Source organism: Vicugna pacos, unplaced genomic scaffold (assembly GCF_048564905.1).
Source record: "Vicugna pacos unplaced genomic scaffold, VicPac4 scaffold_19, whole genome shotgun sequence".
In the NCBI taxonomy this organism is placed as follows: domain Eukaryota; kingdom Metazoa; phylum Chordata; class Mammalia; order Artiodactyla; family Camelidae; genus Vicugna; species Vicugna pacos.
The window spans coordinates 34,485,924-34,509,707 of record NW_027328740.1 but is presented as its reverse complement, the minus strand read 5'-3'; the positions used below and the strand labels follow the sequence as shown (position 1 = coordinate 34,509,707).

The 23,784-nt window shown below is 41.6% G+C and overlaps 1 protein-coding gene across 1 annotated transcript in view; it reads right to left on the bottom strand.

The window, feature by feature from the left end:
• The window catches only part of LOC140692915 (uncharacterized), a 61,211-nt gene that overhangs the window by 16,715 nt on the left and 20,712 nt on the right, over positions 1 to 23,784 (bottom strand). Inside the window, exons 5-8 of the mRNA XM_072957125.1 lie at positions 16,661 to 16,784; positions 12,029 to 12,088; positions 11,773 to 11,870; positions 11,374 to 11,494 (exon numbers count right to left, since the gene is read on the bottom strand). Coding sequence (XP_072813226.1) covers positions 11,400 to 11,494; positions 11,773 to 11,870; positions 12,029 to 12,088; positions 16,661 to 16,784 — 377 coding nt within the window. The 3' untranslated portion in view covers positions 11,374 to 11,399. The remainder of the gene's footprint in view (positions 1 to 11,373; positions 11,495 to 11,772; positions 11,871 to 12,028; positions 12,089 to 16,660; positions 16,785 to 23,784) is intronic.

Genomic DNA, 23,784 nt, shown 5'->3' with positions numbered 1-23,784 from the left:
GGTACTCTTTACCAGACCATACACACCAAAGCTGAAGGAAACGGAGTCTCCGATTCATTTCCTATCTGAAACATCCCCTGCACTGCACTGGCCTATCGAGTGCTGCTCCCCTGAAAACAATGCCCAAATGGAGAAAAAGCTACCAGACCAGGATGAGAAGAAGATGACATCTGAGCTAGACAGCTGACCCAAGACACCGGACCAGGACTGTATACCAATTACTTTGATAATTTCTCCAACCTTTGATTATGATCTACTCCACTTGTTAAGTTTATGATAAATTACCTATGTCTAGTACTTCTGTGTTACCTTGGTGGGTTTCCCTACTCCAAGGCTCTAACTAGATAGCCCTCAGAAACGTTATTCTAAAAAGAATTTATAGTTCTGTTTAGGCCACTGTTGATCTTACAATGTGGGAGATTTCAACTGGCCAATTAATACCTGCTCTGACCCTGACCATAAATATGAACTTTCTCATAGGATCAAACTCAGAAACACAAGCAAAATTTTAACCCAAAAATACAACTTCTCGACTATTAAATTCTTACTCGTGACTTTATTAACGTTACTAGCTGTATTACTTATATCCTGTCTATTTTATAAAATTGTTGTCTGTTACAATTCCCAATGTGTAACTAGGCCCACAAGATTGATGATGGCTAAACATCTTGAAGAAACAGATAAAATTTAGAACCCTGAATAAAATAAATATAATAGTGTGATTCTAGGTATGGGAATGAGCAAAGATGGGTAAACACTTTCTGTATCATAATAGACTAGTAAGACAGGTGATCCAGAGAACTTTTAGTATCAACAGGGCCTGACAAAAAAAACTAACACCTTGAATGGCAACTCAGAAGATTCTTCACCTGAACTAGGAATGAGCCATCCTAGCACCGTGGGACAAAATTGGTCATGAAATTTCTCTCAAAATATTGGTCGAATTTAGGACCAAGTGGGAGCACTGTGAATGAAAATACTACAATGTGCATGAAAATACTGCAACCATGACAGTAAACAAAGAATGCTGAATCCGAGTCATCAGCGGCTGCTGCCAACCCCCAGCGAGTACATGCCTACAGCCCGGCCTCTCAGCCACTCACAGTGGTGCCCTCTGAGCAGACTCAGAGTAAGAAAGGACAGGATACTGGCCCTAGATAGCCAGGGGATTGCCAAAGGAATGAATTCAATGACCCAAATGTTTGCTTCTCACCATACATAGAAAAGCAGTAAATACTTGAACTTGAGATATCTGGTTTTCTTTAGATAACAAGCAATGTTTTATTGTTCCAATTACCTGGTCTTTGTTGTAAGCTTCTATATATCCTAGCTCCTCCCCTACCTCTTTGGAGCAGTCCCTCAGAGTGATCTGAGAGGCTGTCATCCCGGCTCGAGTCCTCCAGCCAAATAAAACAAAGCCCTTAAAATATAGGCTGAACTTTTATTTCAATGACGTTCCAGAATAGACACAACTCATCAATTCTGTAATGGAACACACTGAATCAGGAACCAAAGCGTGTTTTAGTCCGGAAAATCTCCGGGTTCCTATTTCTTCCTGTCATTATACAATCCCTCTAGAACTCATTAATTTGCTGTCTGCTCCTCTGGCAACAAAACTCGTAGAAGACTCAACTCAGCAGAGCGCCCTGCTGGGGAGAACACCCCGCAGAAGCACTGCAGGCTGCCTGCCCTCCTGCACGCTCTGCTGACCCTTGGTGTCCCCCGTGGAGACCAGGCCAACAGAGCTGTTCCTAACAGCTACAAATTCGCACTCGTTAAATAAATCATTTTATTTTATATGACATTTTACGTATATACCCATCTCTGAAAACAGCTTTGCAGAAGCTCAAATCTTCAACATCAATCCCCAAAGGCAAATCCGGTCCCCAAGGGGAAACAAGACTTAAGACGACGCTAAGGCCTCCAAAGTCCTCTCAAGGACCGTCAACCAAACTGCCTGCAGGTCTGCAGCTGCAGGCTGTTACATGTCTGCTTTTAAAGCAACCCCTTCCTGCCCTCGGGTATTACAGTGTCCCTCTACGCCCTCCTGTCTCAGAGTAAAAGCAGCCATTGCAGAACCTTGCAGGGAAGCACTGACAGGAGTCGACAAAGAGGATCAGAGCTAAGCTAATACTTCTGATGACACGACCTTGTCACTGTGTCACTTTACAGATGAAGATATATATAGAGAGAGGTGGGGTGATATTGCTTAAAGTCACACAGCTAATAAGTGGCAAAGTCTATAACTCTGCTCTTCCCTTCGGCGTGACGCCCCAGCTGGGACGCCCACAGGGTTGTCTCATGCCTGCCTGAACAATCCTCTCCTGTCACTCATAACCCACCACAGGGTCTGACCCTAGCCTGCCTTTTCAGCATCTATTCCCTCCAGTCTCTCAGGAACAAGGCCGTTTGGGCCACTGTATGACTTCCGGCTCCCGGAAACATCAGTGCTCATGCTGGTCTTGCCTGTGCATCCGGCCCGCTGCTCAGAGGCTCTTCCTCCCCTGCAGGAGTACATTTCAACTCTCCGCAGGGACACCTCCTCAGGGGAGCCCTCTTCTCGCTCTCAGCACGGCAGGGCCACATCCCGAGCTGCCCCATTAGGACAGTGTGCGCCCAGGTCTGTTAATCAGACCAGCAGCATCAGAGCCAGGGATTATGCCCGGGCTACCCTGCAAAACTACTGCCCGCCACACAGTCCCCAGCCAGCAGGTCACCTGGAAGTCACAGCAAGTGCCCCACCCAATCCAAAAGCCTCTTCATTTGCCAGCATCGCTGATGACTGGTTTCCAAACTTTGGTCAGTTTCACACAAAACAGCACCTTCAACTGTGAAGCAGAGGGTTTCGCTTCTGCTCCCCATCCTTACTGGTAATGTCAAGGAAAACAAAGAGGCCTTTTCTCAACACTTTTATAATGACACCCTCCCACCCACAATACTCATATGCTCAAGAGATTTGGATCCACATGATTTTCTTTCCCTTATTATAAGCGGCTCAAAACACTGCGGGATTCCTTCTATTTAGAGGGTATTTGTACTCAGTTTATCGGCTTTAATCTGTTTTTGTCTCTCTTCAATATCCCTAGCAGTTGCCACCTCTTACTCCCTTCAGCAGCCTCCCTCCCAACATCTACTCTAGGAAATCAGCTGTGATGAGGGGCCCTGGGGCAGTCACAGACGATGCAACTAAGGCAAAGAGAGGGTCCATAATTTGCCCGAGAAGATCAGCTTCAACCCCCAACAATGTGTGTCACGTCCCTGTGTTTAACTCTTATGCTAAGCAAGATAACTTTTTGTAGATTATGGTTATAAACAGATGAGGTATAAAAATACATACAAGGACACACATCTACTCTAAGATGCTCACTAACTCCACTATTTTGTTTCTACTTATTTCTATTAAAAAATATTAAGAACCTCTGCAGTCAGTATAGCAAAATGTTACTGGGCTTTAAATCCAGAATATAGAGGTGTTAAATGTGTCATTACTCATACTTATTTGTATGTTCACAATACAAAATTATTTGAAAGTCCCTCTCACCTCCCCCTACTCACTACTGGCTCTCACCTGAGCTCCCAGACCACACATCTAACAACCTTTCACTTTACCCACAGCTGAACTCATCAGATTTCCGCAGAACTCCCTCTGCAGCTTTCCCTCCTCAGAGCACAGAAGGACCATCATTTACCTCATTAATCCACCCAGAAACCTGGGCCTTATTCCATCCTACATTCACAGACAGCCTTCATCCTTTCCTTTTTACCATCTAAACATGCCTTCAATATGTTCGCTTTTAAACACTGACCGTCCCACCGCTCAAGTGGAAGCCACCAACACTGCCCACCTGGACACATGAGTCTCCTACGTGGCCCCACAGCCACTCTCCCCTACTTGAGACAAATGGGACTTTGTCACTCCCGCGCTTTTTGGACTCTTTTCAGACCCACTCTTCTTAGAAGAAACTCCAAGTTCTTCACCAGGTGAAAGTCTTTGCCATGAAATTGTCACCTCAGGGAGGGCAGGACCCGCCCTCTCCCCTCGACCCCGCCCTCTCCCCTCGGCCCCGCCCTCTGGCAGAGCATCAGCTTGGGAGGACCTGCTGAGCTACACCAGCCTGTATTCTAAACCTGGTCTGAGTTCTTAGCAAACTGCTTCAATTATCCATACAATTCCAAGGTAAATTAGAAAGATTTTAGATGTTGAGCTAGACTATTGATTTTGGGATTTTGCACTAGCAACCTGCAAGGACATGTTCTAAAGATTCTGTCTTCTTAAAACCACACCCAGGTTAAAGGAGTATTTGTGGAATGTCTTCGGAGGAAAAGGGACTGTACTTTTACAGGCTTTATGTTTTATAACATGAACAACCCGGACAGGGTCACAAATGGAACCGCCTCACAAGTGACAGAAGACAGGTGAGAGGCACAAAGCAACAGGTTGCAAAGATGGTAAGAGCAAACATGATTCTCCAACCCCCCCAAAAATTTTTGAAACAACCAAAAATTCTGAATTTTAAAAGTAAAAGAGTATCATATAGAGAAATGAAATAAATAATGCTCTTCATCAGGGTTTCAAGATCTCACTCCAGAGTTTTTAGCAGGCCATACTGAATCCTAGCACAGAAAAATCAAATGGACTTGTAGTGAGAAAGTTCCAGGAAAACTGCAGTAATTCCTCCACTTGTGTAAGGACATACACTCACCTGCTGAAGGTGAATGTAAACCGCATTCTGGATAAATTCGAAAGCTTCCAGGCTCCGCTTCTGGATGCCAAGGACATGGACAGCTTGGAAGCATGCTTCTAACTCAGTCATCGGCATTTTTACACTGCAGGGGAAACGGAGGCACCCAGTCAAGAGCAGAGATGTTCCTGTCGTGTCTCACAGGCCGTGCCTCGGGGATTCAGTGCCCTGCAGCAGCCCGGCCCCAGGCAAGGACCAGCAGCGTTTTCCACCCAAGCAGGAGGGGCACTGTGCTTGAGAAAGCCCATCTCCGATGGGGGCAAGAGGGGCTGGTGGGGTTCAGTGAACCTATAAATGCCCACAGAAATATGCCTGCATTCATTCAAGTGATGCAAACAACTGTAGCAGGCTATTTAACAAAATTTCAATTGTCAGTGGAAATTTTGCCATTCCTTTCCGCTTGTCCCCTGCACTCTGAGACAGGCTTAGGCTCTCTTACACCTGCAGCTCTGTGCAATAGTTGTGAAGTCATTTTACTTTACAGATACCACGGTTCTGCCCAGGGTGATATCCAGCCCAGAGAGGTGGCCCAGGCCAATTTAAAGCTATGTGGCTTGCGTGCGGGGGCAATTACAGGAGCTGGTTCTGGAGCCAGGCCCCTCCCCACCTCTGCTCCCCTCTCTCCCGAGGCCCCGCTGCCAAGCACTCAGGCTCCGTGATCTTATGTCCTACTCTTCTACTCTACTCCAAACCCTTTTCCTTTTGTTTTTTTCCCTAATTATTCCCAGCTGGAGTGATTTTTCAATCTCAATATCTGAAAAAAATTCCTGCAGCCGAAAAAGAGGTCTCCAGAGGTCAATGCCCATATGCTGGTTCCTGAAGAGAGCCCCTGGCTACGGGGACCCTCACCAACACTCACGGGGCATCAGAGATGTTGCAGGGTCGGCCACCCCCTACAAGAGTTTGCTGTCACCCCAATGCCTGCACAGCATCCCTGCTCACAAAATATAGTTGGTACACTTATCGGTTATTAAGAAGCAAAAATACAAAATTGCTCGTATTTCTTACTAATATTATCTATGAAGCTGGAAACGGAATTGTAATAAAATGTACAGTTTTTACCCTATGTTAAATCTGTTCCTTTGAGTTTAAACCTGTGCCCTGTTTCCTAGGCTCAGACTTGGTAACTCTGCACCATTTGAAAAAGAAAGTTGCCTTTAGCCTGAAATCTGCAGGAAAGCCTATTCTCCTGGCCCTGATCTTTAAAAATGTTAGCTCATCTGCACTTCTGTAGAGATGGCAAGTTGCATAATAGAGAATAGCCTTTGTTTTTTTGGAGGTTTTACAGGGGTACCATGATTTGATCCACATGGACAGCTGCAAGAACAGCGGATTCAAAGGACAAACAATTCATAAAGCAAGAAGTATGCAACAACCAACCACAACCCCGCCCCTTTTTAGTATAAAAGGAGACTGAATTCTTACTTGGGGAAGATAGTTCTCCAGGACATCAGTCTGCCGTCTTCTGGGTCTGCCAGCATTGCAAGTGAAGTCACTATTCCTTGCTCCAACACCTCATCTCCCGGTTTATTGGCCTGTCATGTGGCGAGCAGAACGAGTTTGGACTCAGTAACAAAATGACTGCATTGGAGGTAGTATGTCTCCAATGTTTCCTCATTTCCAATATGTAACATGCACATCATTTATGATCTAGTGCAAATAATTCATCAAAGACAACCACAAAAAGAAACTATACTCACCTAGCTATCAACACTGAAGTCACAACCTGTCAATTTTATATGATGTTGAACAACACAATGGAAAAACCTAACATAGGGAGTTGATTCCACGGAAATAAAATTATTTCTACTCCTTCAATACTTTTTCTTTTCTTTTCTATTTTATTTTGTTTTGCTTATTGAAAGGAAAATAAAAGTCAAGTCATTTTATTTCACGTATTTTTGTTATAGCTACATTCTTTAAATACTACAAAGAGATTTAAACTGCAAAAAATTGTTCATATATTAGTATAAAGATATATACACAATCAATGGGGATTAGGAAAGGAATGGACATTTACTAAAAATCCACTGCAATCTTGTCTTTTACAAGCATATCCTGGAATATAAGCTGTATGATCCAGGGGGCTCCACCCCCATTCTCACTGTTGAGTCCCTTAGCAATCAACTACTAAGGCACCAGCATAGAACCATGTGATCAGTATTTTAGGAATAAATTAGGGAATTAGCACATTCAATTCTAAAACAAAAACCCTAAAATAAATACTGAACTTATTTACAGATAAAGAAAATTGGAACCAAAAAAGTAGTTATTTCCCCAAGGTCACAAAGCTAATAACTGGTAAAGACAAGATTTGAACTCATCTGCCTGATTCTAAAAACTAAGGTGGAAATCCCATTTGACTGGGGAGGGTCCAGCAGCAGAGCCTATCACCCTATCTTTGTTCAGATCTAGCCTTAGACAGCCTGAGACAGCACCCCATTCCTATGGAACTCGAGGGCAAATGATAACAATAAGGATTTTATATCCAGTAGTTTGTTAGGTCTCATTTATATAAAGTGTCAGCAGGTCAGCAGAAAAACTCTGGAAAATATGAGTGGGTCCAGAGCTTTCTGCTGATTAGTAACTCAGTCTCTCAGGACATAGTGACCTTCCCATGAGAGGCCTCATGGACATAAACTAAAGGCAGCTGAGCAATGAAAACTAACAAGAACCTGGAACTCAAGCAAGAAGGTTCCCTGCCATCCCCCACCCAGTTGCCTCTTCACCCGCGTGGACACGATGGCAGGAGACCCAGATTCTTGTCTAAGTTACATCATCAAGGATTCTCATCCATAATAATGTATGACTCTATGCCGCCTTATGTCCATTAAAACTCAAATATGATAACACCAATATCTCAGCAGAATATCTATGTCTCCACTTCCTGTCTTCTAATAGGAGAATATTTTTATGGACAAAAAGCAGAAATCCAATTTAAAAAACCATGCACGAAGCCAGGTGAAATTCTGCTTAAGAGACTGCTCTCACGCTGAGTAAATGAAAACTCAGAAAAAGTGGCCCTTCTCCCTCAGCAAATGGGAGGTAGCCTGATGTGTGTGTGTGTGTGTGTGCACGTGTGTGTGTGTGTAAATCAAATACAATGAATTCTGGGATGTGTACAGTTTTTTTAAGTCACTGTCATTTCATGGGAATGAGCCACCATTTAAATAATTTGAATCTAGTGTTCTGAGAGACTCTCAGGCTCTTGGTGGAGGAGGTGAAAGGGGAGAGTGAAGGAGGAAAGAGGTACATGAAGCAAAGAACTAAGAATACTGCCAGGGAAAGGCAAGACGTTAGTTTTGTTCTTCCTTGCACCACATACAAATTAGGGACTCGCTTTCTGCTGATGACTTATCGAGCACTGAGTTGCAGGAGAAGAGGGGACAGCTCATTGCTCACTGAGCTTGTGACTGTACGTGGCATCTTATAGACACAAATCATTTACCCTGATCAAACACTCTAGCAGCAGGCTGTAATTCTTCTGTTTTGAGAGACAACAAAGCAGGAGTTCAAACAGGATGCATAACTTGACAAAAGTCAGAGGTCCAGTAAACTAAAGAGGATTAATTCAAACTCAGATCTGAATGCAGAGTCTGATCTTCCCACTCCCAGGACTGGAAAATCCTTAACACAGGCTCCCCAGCTCCCCTGCATTGTTCCTGGCACCAAGCATTTGCCATGGCAATGGTCACCATTTCTCACAGACACAGCGCTCTGTGCAGCAAATGACCTTGATCAGACCTTGATCATCTACCTGCCACGCCCACCAGGCTTCACCATACAGGCAGGAAAGCTGGCTTTCAAGTGCATACAAAGCCATTCCTTGTCTAACCTGGGCTCTTCTGTGGTTTCTCCAGCCTAAAGGCAGCCATGAAACTGCTCACAGTTTGTACATGAGCCACACTACCTCTCTCCATCTGTCTCCCCACCTATACTACTTAGCTATGAACATTTTGAGAATCTTCGACACAAATTTTTAAAAACAAAAAAGAAAGGATTCTGGAACAACTACTTAATACTTACAATTTTAAATGACAAATTACAAAGTGAGTATTTACAAACCGAATCTTCCTTTCTAAATTTCAGTTTTAAGCGTTTAAAAATATAATAGCAAAAAATTTTCACTTACAAAATTGACAAAAACATAAACAATAATCTGGAATAAGTTAAAAAATAATGCCCATGTTCTAAATGGAGAAACTTCAGGGCTGTACTGAGGGGTAAAGTAAGAGGTGAGAATGTAGAGACATCAACAAATTGCATGGAGGAAAGCAGTTTTGTAAAAATGTAAGTTCTCATCAGAATAATTCAAAACTTACTGAAAACTCCCATGACAACTACAATCTGATTTTTTTTAACTTGAACAAAATATTTTGGAATTCTTCAGGAATAATAAAATCATAATACTAGACAAGAAAATTTGGGATGGAAGAAAAGAATGAAAAAAATTCAGACTGCCAATTATTAAATAAATTTTTACAATATGTAAGTTATGGTGCTGGAGTAAGAAAGGCAGATTGACAGAAGGGAACCATGAGCTCAAAAAGAGACTCTAGTGTACACAAGTATTTTGTAAAGGTGGGATTTCAAATCAAAGAGAAAAGTATGACTTCAGTAATTGTCCTGAGACAATCAGACAATCACCTAGAAAGAATAAATACTATTCCTCTCATAAGGACCACAAGATAATTTACAGACAGTGATGTAAATATAAAAAAGTACTAATAACAGCAAATACAACACTTTGCTCTTATTAACTCAACTTACCCTTACATTAACAAGTACTATTATCATCTCCATCTTAGAGATTAAAAAAAACCTACAGAGGAGATTTATTCCAGTATAAGAAATTATTTTTAAGAATAATTTCAAAGATAAAACACATAAGGAATACATTTATTATCATAAGAATATTTTGAGACACTACCAAAATAAAAATCCTCCTAAACAAAATGAAAGGAAAGAAATGACAAGAAAAAGCTCTGTGATACATGTTGTTGAAGACAAGAAGTTAATGTTCATAACATACAAAGAGCTGTCACAAACCAACAAGAAGCTCCCCCACTTAAATGTGTGCAAAGGATAAAAGGAATCATTCATTTTAAAAAAGTCAAATGGCTAATGAGTGAAAAATGCTCAATACCTCACTGGTCATCAAATGCAAACTAAAACAATGAAAAAGCACTTTTGCTCATCATATTGGCAAATATTTTTAAAAGATATTCTATCTAGTGTCCATCTGTGGGAGAAGAAACCATGAGCGACATTTTCAGAGGACGACATGTCAATGGATATGTAAACTCTGAAAAACGTACGTACACACTGACTCAACACCACTTCTAGGAATCGTTTCCTTTAGGAAAAAACAAATTAGGTCCAAAAAGATGTACCCATCAGGGCATTTACACAGCACTGTTTACAATGGTGGGAAGAAAAACTGAAGTGAAATCATATCCAGCAATAGAGAATTGGTTACATAAGTAATTGTGCATCTTTTCATTCCCCTATGGAAGGAATTTCTAGAGTTACTTGAATGGAGTCTGTGATGAATGTAAATGTCACATCCAGGGACTAAATTTCCAGAAGCCTTAACTAAGGGAATACTCATAAAAGATCACAGGAATGTCTGTACAAGAAGGATGCCAGTCAAATATCCTTTCTGACAGTGGAAAATGGAGAAAATTTAACTGTCCACCATCAAGACAATGATGCGGTAAATCACGACGAGCTGCGAGCAATGAGGGAGCCAGCGTTTCGCCGTGGTCCAGGGCCTTGTCCACAGCATTCTCTCACCAAAGTTGTGCGTGGGAAAGAGACCACACCCGCAAATCAGGAGACCCCTCCACTCTATCTGAAAGGACCGGGTGAGTCTGGAGTGGGAGGACGTCTATGATATACACCTGAGTGATTAAAGCGAGCTGCAGAAAAACATATAGTATGGTCTCATTTTTAAATAAAGCATATATACACACACGTATACATGGAATTCTCATATGTGTGTATATATGTATGTCATAGGCATAAAGGTCATGAAATATATATATCAAATTTTCAACAGTTTTTACTCTTCGGAAATAAGGGGAAGGGAGGTAGGGCCTTCCTGTACCACCACAGTTCTCTTTTCAGTATTTCAGTTAAGTATACTTGGAATTTAAAAGTTTATTTAAGTCCGAAGTAAAATTGACAATGCCTCCACAAGACAGAATGCTATACTGGTCATCAAAAATCATGCCAGAGGAGATAGAATATTGTAGAAAAACATATAAAAAGCCAAATGGAAAATGGAGGTGTCCACACAGTAAACAGTCACAGAGTGCTCTCTGGTTTTTTATGACAGAGGTGATCCACACTGATGAAAATATACGTTAACGTCTTAATTATTATCTTTGAATAGCGGGACAAGGATAGCCTCTTTTGCCCCCCTTTTCAGAGTTATTATTTTAAATGCACATTCTTTTTCATCTGAAAAAAGCATTTTTGGGTGTGTAGTACTATGCATTGGAGAATAATACAAGAATACTTAGAGAAACAAGTAACTAGGAGACAAAGCAGCAGCATCACACAATGTAGGACGGGCGATCCTGATTAACACCACGAAGTTACATAAGGACCCACAAAGTGAGAGCACCTGCTGTAACAGGGCGTGGCCCCCTTCTATTTGTCAGCAGTGTCTTCAGGGCTGAGGCAGTTCTGAGCACGGCCAGTGTCAGTGCTGGTGTCTTGATTGATGCTACTGGGGGTGAGGGCACCTGCAAGCCGAGAGGAAGAACAGAAATCATCCTCTGCCTTTTCTGTCTTGTTTCTTTGTTACTTTAAAAGAGAGCCATATATAAGATAAACCGTGTATCTCCCCAAATGAAATTTCAGTAATGAAACCGTTTTTAAAGACTTCACAGCTTATATTCTGCCTATAACTGTCTTTTCAACAAAGATCATATTTATTAAATGTTAATTAACTCAGTTAATTAACTCCCTGTTGAAACATTCTAGTAAAGAACATGAAATGCAGTATGTAAAAGAACCACACCTGCAGTGACTAGCTCAGCTGTCTTGACGGCAGTGCAGTCAGCCCCCACCATCCCGTGGCCCTGAGCTCCTGATGCTGGTAAGAGATTACGCTGCCGCCTCAGATGGAGAGAAACGGTGAAAGCATTTCTTGAACCCTACAGCACTGACAAAACATAACTGACAAATCCCAGGCCCCTTTGAGGCTCTCATTTTCTGTTTCTGGCCAACCCCCATCAATGAGCAGAACCACCCAATCCCCGAGCCATGGGACTCACGTGGGAAGCAGTTTTGGAGAAATTTCCAGGTATAGAATGTAACCAACTATACATAGAACTCTGAAAAAGAAAAGATGCCATACTCTGATTTTGGAAGACACTCAAAATATTCTCCTAAGCCTTAGTAGCTGGAAAGGCTGGGCTTCTCCTAAGTCACTTATTTATTTCACAGCCAGTAAGCATCTCCCTCAAATCCTGCTTCCTTGTGTCTGCTGGGAGCTTGAAGCACACTGCTGCTGTCGATCTTATAAGTCACATGGCAGAGACATGTGTCTCACGCCTGCAATCCTCACACAGGCTCGCCTCCTAGCCTCACTGTCTGAACTGGGCCCCATTTTCTCACCTGTTTATTTGGTATCTGTTCTTCTGTAAGCTACCTGAAATGCGTTTTGGAACATGTCAGAAGAAGCAGTGGGTTGAGAAATGGACAGATTGAGAGGTGAGAGATGGGCAGACAGAGAGAGAGACTCCAAGAAAAGGGGAACAAATAAAATTTCCTATGCAAAACCCTCTTCTAATCAGGGAAGGAAACCACCACGGAAAAGTGTGAAGAGGCAGGTAGCTTAGGACTGTTTCCTGGATTCCATGAAAAGTAATACCAAGAGATGAGAGGGTAGAACTTTAAATAGTAAAAGAAAAAAAGCACGCATGCTTGAAAAATATATCTACAATATGTACTTTCTAAAGAATAGACTGAAATCAGCAGGACCCAATAACACTACACTTGGGTATTTACAGAAGTGAGAATCCCATCTCCAAACCACAAGGCATCCCTTCAGAGCACTGACAGTCTACATGGGGCGGTCATAAAGCCATCACCGCAAAAGCTATGCTACCCTGCACTTACGAGGAATGAGCAGCTGTGCTCAGGCTGCCCACGCGCGTCATTTACACCCCACAGCACCTCTACGGGGGGGACGCCTAGCGAGCCCCGTCTCTGCAGGACAGAAAACCAGTTCTGGAGAGGCTAAGCCGACTTACCAGTTCTCCATCTCACAGGACTGGTCTCTCCAGAGCAGGACACGAACTCGGACCCACGATTGTAACCATGGTACTACAGTGCTTTGTGTGCTGTTTGTGTGTATAATACATTTGTTTCTATCATGAAAGGTTATTTAATAAATGATCGGTTGTCTTGTCTATCTCATTAGCTCACAATCAATCTTTATACTGTTGAATTGTACTCTTTTCCCCTGAAGAAAGGAACGGAAACAGCGGGGGTCAGAAAGAGGTGGGGCTCCATTCTTTATCTGGGATCTCATCTCATCGAAGTCTCCAAACAGGGAAAAGGAGCAAATGTTCTCTTTATCTTTTAAAGAGAGGGCTCCAGTGATGGTGACTTATTCAATTACAAAATCAAGGCTGGGGAAAGGGCACATGCAGCAACTAGAGCAGTATCAGCTGTAGGAAGGTCAAAAGTGCTCACGGGAGGGCTCAGGGGGCAGCCTCATTTAATTTCAATCAATAAAACAATAACAAACTCTAAAAATACTGGCCTACAATGGATTAGCTCTTTCTTGACATCTAGCAAGTTTCCACAGCCCACATGTAACATTATCGGGAACCAGTGAAAGGAAGAGTCCACAGACAAGGAAAATCAATGCCACAGGCAGGCTGAAACCCAGGCTGGAGTTTAGGAAGAGAAAGGGCATAGTTAAGAACTGGGGAAAGGCTGGGGAAAAAAATCATCACAAGGACTCTCAAGCATCATCCAACAATCATATAATCATTCATTCAAGAGAGAGTTACTGAGGTCGTATTCTGTGCAAGATTGTACAGCGGGTGAAGCAAGAGCGCAGCGTCCATGGTGGCAGCAAGTTGCGGGGCTCAAATACACTTCTGATCCCGGTACCTTGCACACTTGTCCTCAATATAAAGGCAAAGATAATTAAAGTAAAATAATACTCTGTAAACTCAAAGCATTGTTGAAAAAAAAAGTTAAAGAAGACCTAAATACCAGGACAGACACTCCACACACATTCCCCTATCAAAAGAAAGTGCTCTTGGAATGGCAGTGCTCCCCAGAGCGATCCGTATATTCAACGTGGTCTCGATCACAATCCCAGCGGGCTCCTCTGCAGAAACTGACTATCTGCTGCTACAATTCATATGGGAATTCGAGGATCTCAGTAACCAATACGTACTTGAAAAAGAAAAATTTGAGAGGACTTATAATTCTCAATTTCAAACCTTACAACTGTATCTCCAGGTGAGATTAGAGGCCATTGTGAAGTTATTACTGTGTTAATCCTTATTTACTAAATTCTCTACAATGAATATTACTGTTACAATAAGAAAAATAAAAAGTAAGTTATCCTTTAAAACATGCACACCGATTCATTCATTGGGAAAAAATTATTCTATCAATTAAGAGATAAATATCTATTGAAAAAGGACAACTTAAAAACAAGAGTGCATTTGCATTTTTCATAAATTGAAAACTGAAAAGCACAAAGACGTCAAGTTTCTAGGGAGACCAATGCAACATATTAATAGTTATTTTCAGAAATTCTAATTTAACAATAAAAACTCTGGAAAGGGAAAATCGTGACTGAGAGCCAACTGCAAACACATGGAGAGCAAAGGCCTAGAAATCACAGTTCCTTTAACTCTGCTCCTAACACAATAGGAGAGGAAATTCCTCACTGAGGGGACAGTGGAATCCCATCCATAAGATAGAATACACAGTACAAACTGCAGTAATATCGGGAGTGAATAACTTAAAAGAATTCTGAAGTTATAACATTGCTGAAAAACTATAAAAAACACTGACAGGCAGATTAAAACACACAGTCATATATATTATATAGAAACATATGCAGTCTGCTCCCATGTTGCATTTAAATACAAATATATTTGTTCATTTATGGGCACTTATGACTTTATCCCTGGTAGAATATTTCAACTAAAACAAATAATCAATATAACACTCCTTTTGTCAAATCTACTTGATAAGTTACTCTGCTATGTAAACATAATGTGTCTAAGATAGATCTAAAATTAGTGAAAAAGACCTTTGTATGGCTTCTTGAACTATTCTCAAAATTCAAAGCTTAATTTTAAAACAGATCTGAACAGTAATTCTATATTACCTTTCCCGTCGTGAAATGAACAACACAGTCTGTTGTCAAAATTCTGTCCTTACAATGATTCACGAGCACCGTATCCTCACAAAACTGCTGGACAGCAAGGCACTATCCAGACACTGTGACCCAACAAATGAAACACAATGAAGACAGTGACCCTATTCTGGAGGGTTTATAGTCTGTGTCAACACCAGTGTTTTATCTGATTGGTTTGATTTGTTGGCAAAATAAAATCAATCAAGTACTTTCTTCTTTGAGCATTCTATAAGTCATGACTCTGCTGTTAGTGTCATGAGCAGGAAAGACTTAAGCATGACTTGATTAGATCAACTGGCAACAATCATCACTGGAGAGTGAGTAATAAAGAAGTTAACTGATAGCAATGCTTCTCCCTACATGAGACCTAAAATAAATCGACACTGATATCCGAAAAGAAAATGAGAATTTGAGGTCCCCAATAAGAAAAAAATCTAACAAGAAATCAAAAAAGTAAAGATTTTTTCATTAACGTTTCCTGGAAAGATTGGAGCATGGTGGTGTTGAGCTCAGATGCTAGGGAAAAACATGAGGGTCTGAATTCCCACAGCACTGTGTAGCTTTGACACTAATATGTCAGTCAAATTCTCTGCATCTCAGTCTCCGATGCATAGACTGGGGACAACAACCGCACCCATCTCCTAGAACGGTCCTAAGAATTAAGTTATTTTATATATACAAGTTTTAATAAAATACATCAGATATTAAATATTACCCCAAAAGCACAAGGAAAAATGAAAACAGAGATAAATTGGAGTTCATTAAACTTTAAAACTTTGCTTCAAAAGACACCATCCAGAAAGTGAAAAAACAACACTCAGGAGAAAATTTTTTCAAATCATTTATCTGATAAGGAATTTGTGTATCAAAAAAAAAATTCCACAGCTCAACAATAAAAAGGCAACTCAATTAAAAAATGAAAAAAGAATCTGAAAAGATATTTTTCAAGGAAAATATACAAATGGCCAATAAGCACAATGAAACGGTGTTCAATAACATTAGCTCTAAAGGAAATCAAGTCAAAACAACTAGGAGAAACCGCTTCACATTCACTACAATAGGTTAAAATCAAAAAAAGATTAACAAGCACTAATGAGGACACAGAGGAAGCAGAGCCCTCAGCCATTGCTGGTGAGGATGTAACACAGCGTGACCACTTTGGAAAACATCCTGGCACGTCCTCAGAGAGTTGAACATTTGGCTTCTGAATGATCCAGCAATTCTGCTTCCTGGGCACACAAGTAAGAGAACTGAAAACAAATGTTAACATAAAAACTCCTACAGGAATATTCACCATTACTTTTCGCCATTAATTTTCAGAGCCAAAAAACAGAAACAACCCAAATGACTATCACGTGATGAATGGGTAAATAAAGGGGCCCAGCCATACAGTGAAATATTATTCAGCAATAGCAAAGCATAGAGTACTGACTCAGGCCACAACATGGACAAACATTGAAAACGTTACTCAGTGTGAAAGAAGTCAGTCAAAATAGATGGTTCCACTTACATGAAGTGACTCGATTTGCATGAAATGTTCAGCACAGGCAAATCCACAGAGACAGAAGAGTGGCTCCCTGGGGCTTGGGGAGGATGGGGAAGTTGATAATGTCTGCTTATGCGTACTGGGTTTCCTGTTGGGGGGAAGAAAATATTCTAAGATTGACTGGGATGCACATTTCTGGGCATAGAGTAAAATCCGCTGTACATTTTAATGGGTGATTTGTATTAAAACTGTTAAGAACAAAAGCACCTCGGATTAGTACCTTCCATAGTAAATGCAAATTGCTAACATTTATTACAGGAAGAAGAAACTGCCCTCAGCATGAAAGCAGGAGATCAGCAAATATTAGTTAACCGAAATTGGACAAGAGCATTTCACTTGAAACTGTTGCTGAGTGTACAAGAAATATTCAGACATGACAAGGAAAATCAGTTTGACATCACGAAGAAGCATTCTGCTTCAAATGCAAATCAAGGATTCGGCAAGCCCAGCTGCTACAAATGACCAGAGAGGAAACCTGGTTCTTAAAACAAGCACCAGAGCCAACAAGGAAATGGTGGTGAGGAAAGCAGGCGGCCTAAAATCTGGAACAGTGTGCTACAAATAATTTCTCCACTGAAAATTCAAAAATAAAATGAAAGTGATGTAATGCTGTGTTGAACTCACGTGAATGGGCTTCCTGCAGTGCTTGACAGTTCTGTAACCCCGAATGACTCAGGAGAATCAGCATGGCTCCTGGGAGTCCCCAAGTAACTGACCATCAGCACGCTGACCACCATCACACGTGACAGGGTTGAATTGCAGAGAAGAGAGCAACCTCTGAAAGGCACAGGGAATGTTGACAAGGGAAGAAAAGGCTGCGGTCAATCCTGGGACAGAGGCCCTGTGAGCAGAGGCCAGAAGGCTGCAGGTGAACTGGAGTGGCCCTGGGGCAGGAAGGGACCACAGGGGAGCATATCTCAATTATCTCCTCTCTCTCCCTCGGGTAGGAGGGATAAAGCCTGCATCCTTCTCACCTGGAACTGTGGGTTCTGGCTGGCAGAAGTCTTACCGACACGGAATGAATTTCTCAAGACTGCGGAAAAAGGAAAGAAAGCGAGAGGGATTAGGGAGCCAAATCCACGAGTCTCTCAAATGCTCCCATATTTATTGTGTATAATCAAAGTAAAAAGTCAATAACAGTTGTGAGATAGTAGGCAGGAACTTGGGGAAAGAAGGGATGAGACAGAGATTGTAGACTCCACCATGAGTACTAAGGCTTAGTTTACCTTTAGGGAAGTCATGGGCTGAGGGGAACAAGATACATTTTTTAGACATGTTCATTACAAAGCAGACCACCAGACCAGCCTGGTCCCTGTTTTGGGGATAATAGACTATCTAACACCACGCAGGCCTGGCGTTTATAGCTGAGGGCCTGGGTCATTGCTCTGCAATAAGCAGTGTGCTATCTATAACCTCAAATATGCAAGCAAGGCATTGTCTCTGCTTTTTATGGCAAGGAGACAGGAGTGAGGATGCACAGGTGTTTGCTTTAAAGCAGTTAATAAGCACATTTTTTTTCTCAAAGTTGACAGGCGGCTGCGATGTGTTACAACTTGTTAACTCAATCATGGGCTCCCACATGGAACCATTATGGAGGACATCCTAGGATGACAAATCCTGGCTCTGGATCTTTTCCTGCCAGCTTCGGCCACTCCAGCAGGGTCTAGACACATCCCTGAATAACGATCCCACAGAACCACCTAAACTCTTAACTCCTGGTGCTTGAAACTTAATTTTAGCTCTACACAACTTAATGTAGAAAAGTTTCAGAAATAAAAGATATTATATTCTTTTTATATCTCATCATAAGACTGATTTTTCTGATTGCTCTAAGCTGCTTCTACATGGTAAAGCACCTAATTCTGCAGGTGAATTCAGTACTTTCCTTTGGTCATAACTAGACAGTCTGGGCTGTCTGACTTCTATTAGTCAAATACCAATACACTTAATTGATTTCTTTGTTCATCAATTTCAGTCTGGAGGTGAGGGTCTATCACTATTTTCCTCAGCCCACCCTCTACTCTTTTCTCATCAGCATCTCAGGCCTCCTGAAAACAAAACAAAGCATTTGTTTCCCTTCATCTACACTTTCCACAAAGGCAACAGGAATCATCATGCCTAGAGAATGAATTCAACACAAATGTTAAAACAAAAATCTATAAACCTGAAGCAACTCCATCTCCGACTCATGATACACAATGACATGAGAGTAAGTGTGTCAGGTACAAAGCATGCGTGAGCCTGACCACCTCATTTCTATTCTTCAAAGGAAGGAAGGTTTTCGTATTTTTTATTATCATTCTTTGTCATTGTTTCTGATTAAGCCAAAAAAATTTTTATGAAATAATTAAGCACTGCAATAACAGATTTTCGCTGTATCAATTACAGAAGGAATTCAGAGGGGATAGGAAAACCCACCTCTGTAAAAAATGCAAAATTCCTTCCCCTATTAAGAACACGAATACAAAATGCAACAGAATTCAAATTCTTGTGGAGAGGACAAAAGCCACAGAATCAAAGCAAAGTCATTATTATGACTCAATCCAAAATTCACTGGACAAACATGCTCAATGCATTCAAATAATTTTTAAGGCACACTGCAAACCATTCAGTTAATTACCTACAGGCTAGAGGAAGAATTTCCCTCTATAACAGACAACATAAATCAATAGGTTGCCCCACCAAACAAGGAACAAACATCAGGTTTTTTGCAGTTCTGATAAATCAGCAAGTTTTAAAGATCAAAATCCAGAAATTTTAAACATTCATTCACACCAGAATGAATCAAGCACTTAAAAAAAAATAAATAACCCAAAGAAACTAAACACATTGATCACGTACCTGGATCAATGAGAAATTCTTGTACAGCTGGAAAAAAAGAACAGTCTATAGACTTATACTTGAAAAATAAAACTACTTTTAAAGATAACTGCTAAAACACATTTCATCATTCATGTTGCCTTGAAAAATCTGAGGCACTTGTCTCTGATCAGAAAAGCAATTCTGAGTATTAGTATGTTACAATTCAGTGCCAGTTTGCTTTAGAAGAAAAAAGAAAAGCTACTGTTTCTCATCTTGCACAAAGTTTAAAGAACCTCCCTGCCTCTATCTCCTCCCATTTTCTAAGCTCATGCTCCCCAACCCTTCTGAAACAATTATGAGAACCTCTTATTCCCACCAATATGCCAAATCACAAAAGAGTATCAATTTATTTGTGTAAATATATACCTACACCTTGAACTGGAGGAGAAAGATTTCAGAAGGCTATATGGAACTTATTGCTACATTCCTGAAATCACACACATACACGTTCACAGAGACACAGACATATACAAACTGAATTACTGGGCACTTCACAAGCTAAGGACTTACAACTTCTAGAAGATAACTTTGTAGTTAGTTTAAAATACAAAACGGTCAGCTTTTGAAAGCCTTGAACATTGCAAAATCATCCAAATATCAATGAGATCCAATTAGCCTTCTCTGTAGAATGTAATTCCCCATGATGGCAAAGCAGACCCTAAGAAGTAGTGGATCCAAGACTCGTGTTTTTCACTAGCTATGATCGTTTTAAAACATGTAAACAGATTTAGAAAGGTATGTCCCTATGACATTTATTCTTATTGAGATGGCATATGTATTCAATTGTCTATGCAGAAAATAGGACCCATGATGGTGTTTAAGAAATATTTTGTGTATTGAAATATTTATTTTTAAGTGCAGACAAGGAGGGTGGGTATTACTCCATTGTAGAGCACCTGTTGTGCACGCACATGTTCCTGGCTTCAATCCCCAGTACCTTCATGAAAATAAATAAATACAAGTGCTTACTTAAAAATAAGAATAAATTTATATAAAAAAATAAATGCAGACTAAAAACCACTGCAATCTAGGAGCCACAATTATAATAAAAAACAAGAGTTTCTATCAAATATTGACTATACGCCAATCACAGAGACAACCAAAAGTCACACCTGACAACCATCACGTGTGATTCTCAGCAATCCTACTAAGTAGACACGGATGAGAAACCCGGCTCTGCGGATGAGGAGACGGAGCTCGGAGGAGCCGGGGACACTGCCCGTCCTGCTCCCCGTGACACCGCGTCAGCCCAGGGCAAGCGCTGACAGAGCTGCACTGAGGGGACACCCAGCTGCATGGAACCATGGGGGATTGGGGAGTCCTAGAAAATACTCAAAAGTGTTCAATGAAAAACCAGCTCAAATATGTTACTCTGTGCCCCATCCTCTAAACACAGAACATGTCTGGGACCTTTTTGATGCCTCCGTGTCCTTTCTGCCATCATCAGTTACGTGCCCTCTCAGCGCGACCAGTCATGAACTGGACCCCATACGAAGTGCACTCAGATGGAAGAGCTTTAAAAGCTGTTTTATGAAGTTTGTAAGACTCTGTCTATTCCTCACACAGGCGGTCATCCGGCACTACTCACCGGTGCGGATGTACCACCTGAAATCACACCTTTCTGCTTTTTAAAATCCCTTCATGTAATACAGACTTTTAAACAGCAAAGAAGCAGCTGAACCACAGACAGTGGACAGCTTTTCACCAAATGGACTCGAACAGCACATCTGACAACCTGGAAGCCCTTGTCTTCTATTAAACCCACTTCCAGGTACTTCATCATTTTCGGATTGGTGGACTCGGCCTCTGAATGGCCTACTCAGAGAGATCCCATCCTCACATCCGGGGGTGGGAGAGGACCCTGCTGCTGGGAGAAATCAGTGAGGAAGGTGGACATCCTCCAGCCTTTTCTGCACGGGTAGAAATGCCACATGCTCAGAAATTATACCGTCAGCACCCCTCGGCTCCCATGGACTGGTTTCACATTAAGCAAACTTATGACACACTGATGCAAGAAAACCAGAAATTTAATTTATTAATGTAACAGGAGATGTGAAACTACAAACCAGATTGAAATATCAGAGTTCAACCATGAGTACAGATTCTCCTCCACGGCCCAATCTCGGGCAGGCAGTCACATGGCAAGCGTGGACAGAAGCAGAGCAGGAAGGGTTTCTAGATTAACTCAATGGACTAAATTTCTGTTATAAGAACAGATCTACTGCCTGGAAAACAATTAATGCCAATCACGGGGCACACTCCATGGACAGTGGCTGAGACACGACTGTGAGCACCTGTATAACTCCACTTTCCCTGTCCTTTCTGGTCTAACTGATGCAGAGGTACAGAGATCAAGGGATGCAGATACCTGTAAACACCCAAAGCCCATCCCTGGGAGCCTGGAAACCAGATAGCCAGGATTTAAATCCCAGCTCTGCCACTTACTAGCTCTGTTACCTTGGCCAAATTACTTACCCTCTGTGTGCCTCAATTTCCACACTGTAAACCTGGGATAACAATCAAATCTTTCTTACTCACTTGTTGTGAAAATTGGAGGATTCATTTCTGTAAAACTCTCAGAAAAGAATGTAGCACATTTTTGGTGCCCAACAAATTTCAATTTAATAAGAAAGTGATTTACAAGTCTCCCATCTAATCATCTTCTGTGTTTCATGACTATTCTGAGTCCCAAAGGAAATACTTATTTCCCCTCTTATAAACTCTTGAGGAGCACCCTTCTGTTTCAAGCCACCACCTGTTTAAACTGAGGGGGGATTCCCTCCTCCCCACTCCTCTGGTCCATGGGAGACTGCTTCTCCCTTCACACTCCTGACCACTGGCCCACGGCTAGCCCTCCTCACACTAACAGATTGAGGTGTGAGTCCGGGGAGACAAGCAGGGCATATGAAAGCTTTCCTTCCCCTCCAGTGTTGGCCACCCTTAGGAAGCAGCCGGGATGCTCAGTTCCATGGCAAGACAGTCCTGTGCATTATGGGTCAGAATCTCTCAAGGGAATGCTCGCTGTGGACCAGAGTTACCTGGGACTGCGTAAGTCTCTAATTCTGGGACATAGTGTCATGACACTCACTCTCCCACAGCCCTGAATTTCATGGAGAACATGGCTTCATCAGTAATAAAGGAGACATTTATCGCCTGCCTGTTCTTCTTTGTCATCTCTCAGTTGGCTGCTGGACACAACATGTGTATAAGTATTGGGTCCCCTTAAGCCCCAACATATATGAAGTAACAAAAATTCTGTGGCTTAACATTGGTTCAGGGCGACTGTGTAACTGTCCTGACTCTGCTGATGCTAAATTATGTGTATAGGAACTATGGAACCTCCTCAAATATCTTTCATCATAAAACCAGCTTTTCTTATTTTCCTGTTTCTCAGTAATTGCCAAAGACTATCAAATGATGGCTTCACACCAAATAGCAGTTAAGATTATGAGCCCTCTTGTCATACACACTGTGCTAAACACTTTACATAATTTCTAATACTCACAATTCTTCAAAGCAGAAATGAGTGTCCCCATCTCACAGACGAGGGAAAAACTCAGAACGAACTGACTCAGGATCACGTAGCTCAGTGGCAGCGCGTGCACACAAACCCAAGTCAAAACACCACACCCCTTTGTATATGTACCAAATCTCCTACCACCCATTGACACACAGCGGTGGGGATAATACTTAGGGAACTCAGTACACTTTTCAGCTTTAAGGTGCTCCAGAGGCCGCTTCTAGCTCTTTTATAAAATCCCGGCTCACTGGTTTCTAACACTGCAAGAAAAGTCCGATGTTGCAACTGTTTGCACAGGAAGTCTGAAATGTTCACAGCGAGATGATAGAATAAAACTAAGACATAAGCAGAATAATAGTTCCAGGTAGTCAGACATAATGGACATTGTGCTACCCTGAAGCATTAAGCAAAGGAATCAAAAAAAAAAAACAAAAGTTTAAGACTTCCTTTACAAACAGGAAAGTTAAGACTGTAAGAAGGTGCAACAGCGCCACCTATGGCTTAAAAGGCCTTCCTGGTTGCCTGGAAAGGTGCAACACAAAAATTGCCTGTGGATCAGAAACAAGAATCAGATAACTAAAAGCTTATGTAGTACATACTGCTCTCCTAGTCTTCATGTCTTGCACTGTAGCAAAAACCAACAGACCTGTACTAGGCCTATATTCATAAAAGTCATGTCTGTATTTTTCCAACAGGAGGTAATCTA